This window comes from Myotis nattereri, assembly GCF_964212035.1.
Source record: "Myotis nattereri genome assembly, chromosome: 19".
NCBI lineage: Eukaryota > Metazoa > Chordata > Mammalia > Chiroptera > Vespertilionidae > Myotis > Myotis nattereri.
This window is the reverse complement of record NC_138095.1, coordinates 22,211,551-22,222,446: the sequence shown is the minus strand read 5'-3', so window position 1 is coordinate 22,222,446 and position 10,896 is coordinate 22,211,551. Positions and strand designations below refer to the sequence as shown.

At 55.3% G+C, this 10,896-nt stretch overlaps 1 protein-coding gene across 2 annotated transcripts; it reads right to left on the bottom strand.

Annotated features, from left to right (window-relative positions):
• Positions 1 to 4,933: 4,933 nt before the first annotated feature.
• On the bottom strand, positions 4,934 to 10,358 carry CMKLR1 (chemerin chemokine-like receptor 1). Of its 2 annotated transcripts, XM_081113947.1 has the most exons (3): positions 9,811 to 9,844; positions 9,448 to 9,523; positions 4,934 to 8,822 (listed from the first exon to the last, which is right to left on the bottom strand). In XM_081113947.1, exon 3 carries the CDS (start codon positions 8,817 to 8,819, stop codon positions 7,698 to 7,700), a length of 1,122 nt encoding a protein of 373 aa, XP_080970073.1. In that variant the 5' UTR covers positions 8,820 to 8,822; positions 9,448 to 9,523; positions 9,811 to 9,844; the 3' UTR covers positions 4,934 to 7,697. The 2 variants fall into 2 exon arrangements, with proteins under 2 accessions (XP_080970073.1, XP_080970072.1); XM_081113946.1 differs by having other exon boundaries at positions 9,448 to 10,358.
• Positions 10,359 to 10,896: the final 538 nt, after the last annotated feature.

Below are 10,896 nucleotides of genomic sequence, written 5' to 3'. Positions count from 1 at the left end.
AGAAAGGGATGACATCTCAGATTCCAACAGCTGCAATGGTCCCTTCGATGAACCTGAAGGGGACCAGGGAACACCCGCTCCACCCCAACCCCACCCCCATCTATTCCTTCAACCTGCCTCGGTGTCTGCAACCCCACGTGGGCGTGCGGTTCATGTGGGTAAAGCCGCGCCATCGCCCACCCTGCTGCTCTTTCAAAGGAGGGAAAAGCTTTGGATCGGATCACTCTCCTATTTGGGGGACTCGGGGATGGGGAGCAGCTGCTGACAGCTGCGCCCTGGCTCCCAGAATCGAGCTCAATTCAGCAGCTCCAGCCGAGATGTGAGTCTTTGCTCTCCAACTCCCGAGAGATCCATGGCTTTACACAGAAAGCCTTTCTCTGTTCTGTACTAACTTCTCTAACTCAGGAAGCAGGATATCGAGGGAAAGAGTAGAAGCCACAAAGCTATACAGAGGTGGGTTCAAATCCCAGCTCTGCCACGCACTAATACCTTGAAAGATGTATGAAAGTAAGGAAGGCGACAGCTGTTGTATTCCCCCAGAGCCTAGCACAGTGACTGGCGCAGAGTAGGTGCTCAACAAAAATCAACAGGTGGATAGCTGTATGGTTCCGGGAAACTCACTTGACCCCTTTGAGCTTCAACGTCTCCATCTCTAAAATTAAATTGGGTCTACCCTTCAGGTTTCCAGCGAGGATGAAATGGGGTGATAGATGTGAAACTGAGGCTGCCTGTCACCCTGCCTGAAATCCCATCGCCCGTCACTCCTTCCCAGTCAGGCACTGGAGCCTGGGCGGTGCCCTGGGCATTGTAAACTGCCTGCCATGCCCAGCTGGAGTGGCTCAGCGGTTGAACAACCTATGAACCAGGAGATCACATTTTGATTCCCGGTCAGGGCACATGTCCAGGTTGCGCGGGCTCCATCCCCAGTGGGGGCCATGCAGGAGGCGGCCAATCAATGATTCTCTCACCATTGATGTTTCTATCCCTCTCTCCCTCTCCCTTCCTCTCTATTAAATCAATAAAAAAAATGTTTTAAATAATAATAAATTGCCTGCCATAACCAGGGGCTCAAAGGCTATTCCCAGACACCAGCCAAGGCTGGGAGCCCCCTTTCCCACCTTCCTGTATGTGTCCCAGCTGCTTGGCACCAGCATCCGGGAGGCACGACCGACACCAGAAACTCATTCAATCATCCAGATGTTTGCTCTATGGGCACCCAACATCTGCATGATGGAAACACGGAAAAGAAAATCCTGAGTTCCGTCTCTCCCAGGGCCAGGCGCCTGGGCTCCAGGGACACCTGGGGTCAGGTATCTGGCTCTGCTTTCTGCCGTCGCTTCGCCCAGTTCCCGACCCAGACCTGGCGCCCAGTGGATTGCTCCATCCACGATTTCAAAGTGGAAGGATAAACACAGGAAGCCTGTGGCCGTCACAGTTGTACCAGCCAAATCCTTGATAGAGCCCTGGGCCAGAAGAGAATTACAAAACAATAGGAGGAGGGTGGAGACGGGGGAGGGAGGCATCTGATTGCTTTATTTTCAGGCTGCCATTATTAAGACAAAGGGGAAAGAAAAGGCCGAGGGAGGAGAAACCTCCTTGGTGTGTAATTAACAGAAATCTCCTCCGTGTGTGACTGCTCCTGATGGTCCAAGGGAAAGAACTCTGGCTTCTCCAGTTCTGACTAAGCGACCGAGAGCTTCAGTTTCCATGTCTGTGAAATGGGGATGACCCCACCCTTCCCAAGCTTCATCGATATGGGGGAAAATGCGAATATACTCTACCAATGGTGTATCAGAATAGTGATTGTCATGAAACTCCATGGTGGTGATGACACAAATAACAGCAGCCTATGGTCATTCATTTATTCATTCATTCAACAAAAACAGTACGAGCACCTTTCCTGTGTACGCACTGCTCTGGGTGCTGGGGATACAGAGCCGAGCAAGACCGACATGGCCCCTGCCCTTGATAGAGCTCACACCCCGTAGGGGGGAGGCAGCTTCCAGACCGGCACGAAGTACTGTCATGAAAATAAAACATTTTTATCTAATAGGCAGTGGATGGGGGTGGGGCCGACTGGAAGTGGGGGACAGGTGAAGAGGGACCCTCTGAGGAGGTGACAGGTGAGCTGAGACCTGGAGGAGGAGGAGGAGGAGGAGGAGGAGGAGGAACGGGTCGTGCACACAGTGGCCGGGAACAGAGGGAACAGCCCATGCGAAGGCCGAGGTGGCAACGGTCTCGGGTGCATTCGTGTTGCTGCTGTTGAGCTGCTTGTTTCTGAGAGGCAGGCGGGCTGCAGAGCAGCAGGAGGTGAGGATGGAGGGAGCAGTCCTGGAGTTGGATGGTTGTACTCTGTGATGGAAGCCCCCTCGGGCTGCTTCGTGGAGAGAGGGTTGTAGGGAGCAAGCCTGGATATGGGGAGACCAGGGAGACCCGTGTAGATGAAAGAGGGTGGCGCACGTGAGCCCAGCATCTGCTAAATGCTTACACGTGGCATCTCATTTAATCCTCCCAGCAACCCTGTGAGCAGCTAATTCTTATTGTACCCATTTCACAGGTGAGAAAGCTGAGGCTTTGGAGAAGTTGAGTAGCTTGCCAAGGTCATAGAGACTAATTCTAGCCCTAACTCTGAGCTGATGAAAATGGTGGAGCTGGGATTCGAGCCCCGGCGGTCTGACTCCTGAGCCCATGGGATCCTGTGTCATAACCATCTAAGGCCCTTTGAGTTGGGGGACAGGGTTGGGGGACCCCCGGGAGGGCTCAGTCCTTCCTGAGGCTCTTGGATGGACCCTGCAAAGACCTCATCCGTCTGTGATATTCTTTTGAATCAGAGAGAACCTGCCCTGATTCTGCGCAGAGCGCCAATGGAAGGGAGAGTCACTCCTGCAGACATGAATGACTTTTCTCTCAAAAACCCTTTTATTGAGGCGTAACTTGCTGCAGGAAGTGCATTCATCTTATACGTTCAGACAACTGGGTTTTTACCTAGAAAGTCACGGGCATGCCATGCCATGCTGTGTTGCACTCGGAACTACCACCTAGACCCTGATATCGAGTAACCCTCCCCTGTTAAAAGCCAGGACAATTTTAAGGGTGAAGTTTGTGACTTAAACACAACATGTTTTTGCCCTGTGCCAGGTTTCCCCAAGATCTCCACCCCACCCCCCAAGCCAGAATTCTGCTGGAAACTCCCAGATCCTGGTCTGGGGGTCCTTCAGATCCTGGGCTGGGGCCCTTCAGATTCTGGGCTGGGGTCCTTCAGGGCAGATCTGCACCAAACACCTTGACCACAAACTAAGACGTGAAGAGGGTGGCTTGGTGAATGCCCAGGTCTCTACCATGATGATGCTTTAAAAGTGCCTCCCATGAGCATTTTCATACATATCTCTTCTCACAGCAGTCAGTGAGGCAGGGGGTCCCCACCTTATTTGCAAAAAAAAAAAAAGTCCTCAGTTTCACCATCTGTACAATGGGTGAGTGGGAAGGGATGCATTTGATGAAATAGAGTCTGTCCTAAACTCTAAAGGTCCTAAGATTCCCAGGGCTGTGCGGAAGTGACAAACACATCCAGACACCACTTCCTCCTTCCAAAGGAGAGAGCAACCCCTCACGCCCCCCCCCCTCCCGCCTCTCCTCAAAATCTGACACCGGAGATTTTGACGTGCGCCCTCCTCGTCCCACGAAGGAGTCTGCTCAGAGGACAGCTTAGGTTTGCAAGTTGCTTTAGAGTCAAACTCTACACTGGGGGGTTGAATCCCAGCTGTGTCACTTATTAGCTGTGTGACGCTGGGCTAGTCCCTTCACCTCTCTGAACCCCCATTCCCTCATCTGTACATGGGGATAGGAATGGTCCCTTCCACAGAGGTTGCTGTAGGATTCAATGAGAAAATGAAAGGAAAGTGCTTGGAGGTGCCCCAGCCTTGGACATGCTCAGTTCAGATTACCCACTATTATTATTGTTGTTGTTGAAGCCTTGAGCACAGGCAGGTGTCCTATCGGCCTGTGTTTCCTCCTCCCTTCACCTCACACCCACAGCCCATTGACCATGTCTCTAGGGCAGTAGCTGGCTGATGTGCCTCGGGGTGTCCCCATCTCCTGGGGGGCGGGCGGAGACCTCTGGAAGATCCCCCAGGACAGAACTCAGTTACCTCCAGGTTAAACCCCAAGTCCAAGCCCTGGGAGTGCTGTCTGCACAGACTCCCCGCAGCCCCCGCCCCCACTTGCAACATCAATGGGCCTCCGCTCCTGGTGGGTTAATCTATGTGTGATTTATAGGGCTTTGGTGTGTGCTCAGAGGGCTCCCCTGAGAAATATAATTGTGCGTTGGGAGGTGCATTTGAATAATATTTACAATTAAGTTCCGTCAATAGAGCAGCTCCGAGGCCTCTGAACAGCTGAACCGGCCCCTGGGCTGGCTTCCCACTAACCACTCCCCGTAGGAAGCCTGGGGAGCTTTAACATCGCTCTCCGTCCGTCAGTCCACTTCTCTCAAGGCCACCTTTGCTCCCAGAGTCCAGGCATCATCACACACATGTGGAGGCTGCAGGAGCCCCTCATCCCTCCCGCCCACCTCCTCCCAACCAGAAGGCCTGGGCATCGGGCATGAGGCATCATTTCAATGTGTAGATCTGAGCACATCACTGTTGTATGGGCCCAGGGTCCGGCCCTGCCTCCTGTCCGTCCGGTGTACCTATGATCGGTCTACCGGCTCTGTGGCAGGCGCCTCCCCTTCCAGACCCTCACGTCCACTCTGCTCTCTCCACGCCCACACTGCTTCCCCTCCCCCTGTCGCACCTCCCACCACACCAGCGCCGACCTCTCCTTCGCATCTCAAGCGTCTCTTCCCCGAGGAAGTGTCCTTGGCCTCTGGCCAGGGTCAGACCCCTCTCCAATGTGTGCGTGGCACTTACGGAGGTTGCTTTCCATTCAGAGAAAATTGTTGTTGTTTTTAATGATTGACTGTCTCTCCCACTCGCCAATGAATGAGCTGACGAGGACAGAGATTGTATGTTCGGATCACCCTGTATTCCCAGTGCCTGCCGCAAGGCCTGGCCAAAAGTAGGTGCTGGCTAGGTTGTGATGGCCGGGATGGACGGGTGGATATGTACTCGCAGAGATGGTTATGTACATGGATGGGTGGGAGGATGGGTGGAGAGGTGGATCGTGCAGAAAAGGCTGGGCCCAAAGGAGGAAAACAGCTGGTTTGGATTTTGCTCCTGTTTATCGGCTTTTCCAAGGACATAATGATTTCCCGGCTCCCCCGGGGCGGCCTGGCCTGCACGCGGCCCGTCCTGGGGCTCAGAGGCCCGAGTGGCTGACTGACGGCGGCTGTTTCTGGGACCTGGAGCCCGTCCCGCACCATCTTGTGCCCGAGTCGCTACACCTGTGACGATGGGGAGAGGACGGTGGAGACACCGGGCAGTATGTAAAGCCCCCCTTTTTGCTCTCAAGCTGTCCAAGGGCAGGTTGCTTAAAGCAGGCGGAGGCTGCAGCGTGGGATCGATTCAGAGCTGGCTCATCGTGAGCACAATGGACCTGACAAGGGAAGGAACAGTTTGTCTCCTAATGAGGTGTGATTCCAAATCGCCCGTGGCCTAGGGCGCTTGCCAGGTGCCGGGAAGACATCACAGCTGCTCGCTGCCTCTTGGAGAACTGGCTTCAGGCTGAAGGGACTGGGAGGGGAGGGGAGGGGAGAAAAGAGAATGCAGCCCTCAGAGACCAGAGTGCCTGGGGCCCAGGAGGAGCTGCCTCCCGCCTGCCCCGCTGCCTTCCCTGAGGCCCCTGGGTGCAGGAGGGGGAGCCAGTGGGTGAGTGTGGACGGTTGTCCAGGAAGCTGGAGGGCAACAGCCTTTTCTTTGCCAAGCGGAGTCATCTTTGGAAAACTATTTGCAAAGCTGACTTAAAAGGCCTTTCAGATGTTTATATGAATCCGCTGAGGAATATATATTTATGGTCAAAACCCCAAGCCCCTCTCAGAGCCTTAGGACTCTGCGGCTTTATTTGAGCCAAATGAGACCTAGGTTCAAATCCCAACGCAGGCAGAGACCAGCTGGCCGCCCTCAGGCAAGTTCCTTAACCTCTCTGAGCCTCAGATACTTCACATGTAAAAGGGAGGTCACGTGTAATTGTACCTAACTCGGGGCTGCTGTGAGGAATACATGCAATACCTGTACAGCGCTTATCATGGGAGTGCTAAGTAAATGCAGGCTATCATTATAGTCTAGGACAGTGATGGCGAACCTTTTGAGCTCGGCGTGTCAGCATTTTGAAAAACCCTAACTTAACTCTGGTGCCGTGTCACATAGAGAAATTGTTTGATCTTTGCAACCATAGTAAAACAAAGACTTATACTTTTGATATTTATTTTATATATTTCAATGCCATTTAACAAAGAAAAATCAACCAAAAAAAAAATGAGTTCGCGTGTCACCTCTGACACGCGTGTCATAGGTTCGCCATCACTGGTCTAGAACATTCTCAATAGATACATTCTCAATAGGCTCAGACAGAGACTCTGGTTAGCCGTGGGCCAGTTGCTTGCCTCCGGGAGCCTCAGCGTTGCCATGCGTAAGAGGGATGATGACACCGGGCACAGGAGGGCATTGTCCTCGGTGAGAAGAGGCTTCAGGGCTGCACACAGGAGCTCCGTGCCTCTGGTACCCCAGGGCCTGCATCCCAGGCCTGCACCCCAGAGCACACAGTTCAAGGTCAGGCTCCAACCTCCACTTCAAGTTCAGTGACTGGGCCCTTGGACGCACTCCCCAGCCACAAGGCACTCCCTGTAGCTTCCTGCCGGTGCGCTGGGACTGGTCTCTAGCAAGGCGTGGAGGAAGAGAGGCCCTCCTTGCTCACCTCCTGTCCCGGAGTGTTTCATTCTGAGCGGCTCCAGCCAGAGCCCATAGATCAGGGAAGGAGAGAGGAACCCCTGGGAGGGGGTGGGGGCTCCTGATGAAGCTGACCCCTCCACCCAGCACCCCCAGGAACAAATTGAAAGTGAGAACAGGGGTTGGGGGACAGGACTAGCACCACCCCCACCCCCAAAATAGCTCAGCACAAAGTCCTGGAAAGTCCTTTCTCCTTCCCTTCCCCCCACGAGCCCGCATGGCCCCTCAGGGCCTGTTCTTTGTGTCCCTAGGAGAGCTGAACACACATGCACGGTCCAGGGCTCATCTGTCATCTTCCTCTCCCAGGTGCCCTGTGCATTCCCTGCGCCCCAATCCAGAGGAATGGCTTGAGGGATGAGACGTCTGTCTGGCTGCTGGATAGGTAAGTAGGGAGAGGCGTGCTCTGCCCTTCTCCGCTCACCCCGGGAACGGACCCGGTAGAGTGTTTGTGTCATTTCCGGGGAGCACACAGTAGGTAGCATCGTCTCCCTGTCTCATGCTGATCGCGGTCCACGGCAGTGCTTTGGAGAATTCTCCCTTTTGTGCTTGGCGTCGTCTTCGTTGGTCAAGGCTGGTCTCCCGAGGAGCGTGGGACGCTGGTCCAAGGCTGTGGGCCAAGGGGCATGCCATGCCCCCCATGCCACCAGGAGAAAGGGGTCCCGAGCCCTGGGTACCCGGCTCAAAACACTGGTCCGCCCCGTGTGAAATGCAGCGGGCGTTGGTGGGCGCTGCGCAGGCTCCCGCCGCGGCCTTGGGAAGGCAGCGCCGTGGACGCCAAGGTTGGGAGTGTCTGTCGGGGTCTCCAGGCGGGGCTCACAACATGTTGGTCTCCTTCTCGTTCTTCGAGGATCTCTCGTTGATGGACGACATCCTGGTAGAGTTCCTGTGGCTGGGGTCGGGGTACTGGCCCGTGTCCTCACTCAGAGCGTTGGCCAGGCGGGAGAAGAAGTTTACCCTGAACTTCTTGAAGTCCTGACCCATGAAGGCATACAGGATGGGGTTCATGCAGCTGTTGGCAATGGCGAGGACCGTGGCCAGGGGCAAGCCCAAGGTGAAGACGGACGCAGGCACGGAGGTGTGGTGGAGCTCCAGGAGGTAGAGGGTTTGGTAGGGGCACCAGCAGAGGAAGAAGGTGATGATGATGGTCAGGATGATCTTGAAGGGCTTCTTGGTCTTGGCCAGGCGGTTGCGCCGGAGCTTGCAGACGATGGTGACGTAGCAGGCCGTGATGATGAGGACCGGGATCAGAAAGCCACAGAGGAAGCGCATGACGCTCACCGCCAGGTGCCAGCGGAACCCCACGGAGCCCGGATGAAGGTGAGCGCGCCCCAGGGAAGAGTTGGCCTCTCCCAGGCTGAAGTTGCTGAAGCACGCTATCTTCCCGTGCACGAGGACCGTGTCCCGGAACACGAGGGAAGGGAAGCTCAGGAGGGAAGCCAGGACCCAGATGACCACGCAGGCCACGTAGACCAGCCGTATGCTGCGGTGGTTCTGGGACCAGACGGGGAGCAGCACCGCGATGCAGCGGTCGAAGCTGATGGCCATCAGCAGGAAGACGCTGGTGTGCATGTTGTGGTTGAGCAGGAAGTTGCTGACCTTGCACATGGCGGTCCCGAACACCCAGTGGTAGTCCGCGGCCACGTAGGCGATGTGGAAGGGGAGGAAGAGGTTGAACAGGAAATCGGCGATGGCCAGGTTGACGAACCAGATGGTGTTCACCGTCTTCTTCACCTTGAAGGTGGCGATGAAGATCACCAAGCCATTGCCCAGGATGCCCAGGCAGCAGATGACGCTGTAGACCACCACCAGGAAGATCCTGATCACCCCGCCTTCCGGGGGTGGAAACTCCTCCAAAATCAGGATGGCTTCAGGATCCTCAGGGTACTCGTAATCGTAATGGTAATCGTAGGAGTTGTTGTAATCCTCCCCCTCCATGCTCTGCAAGGGGAGACCAAGGTCATGAGCAGAACCTGGACTGGAACTGCCTTCAAGAGGCCAACCAAGATCAGCAAGCCCGACAGGGTTCTCCCTGGCAAGGCACAAGGCCGGTTCCTTAGCTTAACTACTTCCCGTTTTGCTATTTGATTTACTTAACAAATAGCTGGCCAGCACCTCCTACACACCAGGGACTGTTCTGAAGCCTTGACATACACAAACGCTCTTCATCCTTGCAAAAGCTCAGCGAGGTAGACAAGCTTCCCCATTTTACAGGGGAAGCAACTGAGGCACCGAGCACTTAAGTGATCCATCCCAGGTCATTCAGCTGAGAGTTAACCCAACTTCAGAATCTATCCTCTGGACAGCCATGTTTTGCTGCCTCTCTGGAACCCTCCCTCACCTTACAGTCCAGCGGGGGAATCAAACATTCATCCACAATTCCATGATCATGGAAAAAGTGGGAGGAACAACGCTAAATGCCATAAGGAGAGGTGCACAGGGCCATGAACTCGGTCCCAACCATGTTCCCAAGACCCAGGGGACAGCTATGTGGTGCTCCCACCTGGTCAGGGGACCTGACTGGCGCCCTTTGGAGATACGCGCTCAGACCCCAAGAGTGGCTCACCGTTCACTGTTAAGGTGTCCAAAGGTCTCCAGGGTGGGTCCTCGGCCAGACAGTCTCCGTGCACAGCTGGAAACACCTGCAGGGAGAACAGGAGGCAGCTGCTGGGTCCCGGTCTCAGAGCCACCACGCTGGTGCACTCTGAGAAAGGACCTCTTGTCGTCACTCCCGATTCAAGGAAGAGGAAGCAGGGACATGCCTAAGGTGACCCAGCTGACGAGCAGCTGAGCTAGAATTGGAACCCAGGACCCTGACGCCCTGGAATCCCTGCACTTCCCACCACCAAAGCTCCTCCCATCTCGACAAACGGGCTCCACGCAGGTAGATGTCTGAGCCTGGCGAGACTGCCAGTCGGTGCTTCATTACCCATCACTCCAGCTTCCCTTCATCCAAATTCATCGCCGCTCCTTCATGGACTTGCGGTTATATTTTATTGCATAAGAGCCGTCATCTGATTTTATTACACAAGAGCTACTTGTAAAATTCCATTGAGGACTCTGGGCTCCAGGGATTCTGAATTGGAGCTGGGGTGTCGACCCACTCCGCAGGCTGGGAGCAAATTCCAGGGGTGCCCAGTAACGGGTCCCCAGGCCCCCAGGCAGGAGGTGGCAGAGCCGGGATTGGAGCCCCGTCTGCAGAACCCGGGCTCTTCCCATTGCTCCATGCTCCCCTCAAATCGTGATGTGATGACTGAGTGTCCACATCACCTGTGCCCGACTGTGCAGGCCCCAGGAACAAGGAAATGGCTCTTCTAGCAGGAGGGCTGCCTGCGCTCCAGTCATCACATCCACGCTCCAGGCAGGAAGCTGGGAAAGATGAAGGAGGGGTCTCCACGGAGCTCATAGTCGGTTGCAAGACACCAGGCAGAAGAAGTGCTCCCAGGCCAGGAAGGGGTGCTCCCGGGCCTGGGAGTCAGAAGCTTCCTCAGGCCCCAGGAGGCTCACGTTTTAACCCATTAGCTGAGCTTTAAGGTCAATTCTAAGATGACAGAAGGAGCCCTAGCTGGTTTGGCTCAGTGGATAGGGTGTCGGCTTACAGATCTGAAGTGTCCCGGGTTCGATTCCGGTCCAGGGCACGTACCTCCATTGCAGGCTCGATCCCTGGCCCTGGTCGGGGCTCCTGTGGGAGGCAACCAATCCATGTGTCTCTCTCGCATCGCTGTTCCTCTCTCTGTGTCGCTCCCCCTCCCTTCCACACTCTCTATAATCAATGGAAAAATATCCTCGGCTGAGGAGTAACAACAACATCCACAAAAAAGATGATAGAAGGAGGGAGGAGGGTGGGCCCCACCTCCCAGCATGCCCCCCTTTTTGGCAGTCGGGGAGGGGGGTGTCTGAGCCCCTGGAGGAGGGTGGAAAGGAACGGGGACTCAGGACCCAGCACTTGGCGCTGCGGTGTCTCAGAGACGCTCTGGGGACACAGATGACGTCACGTCTGGCTCTCCGGCTGGGC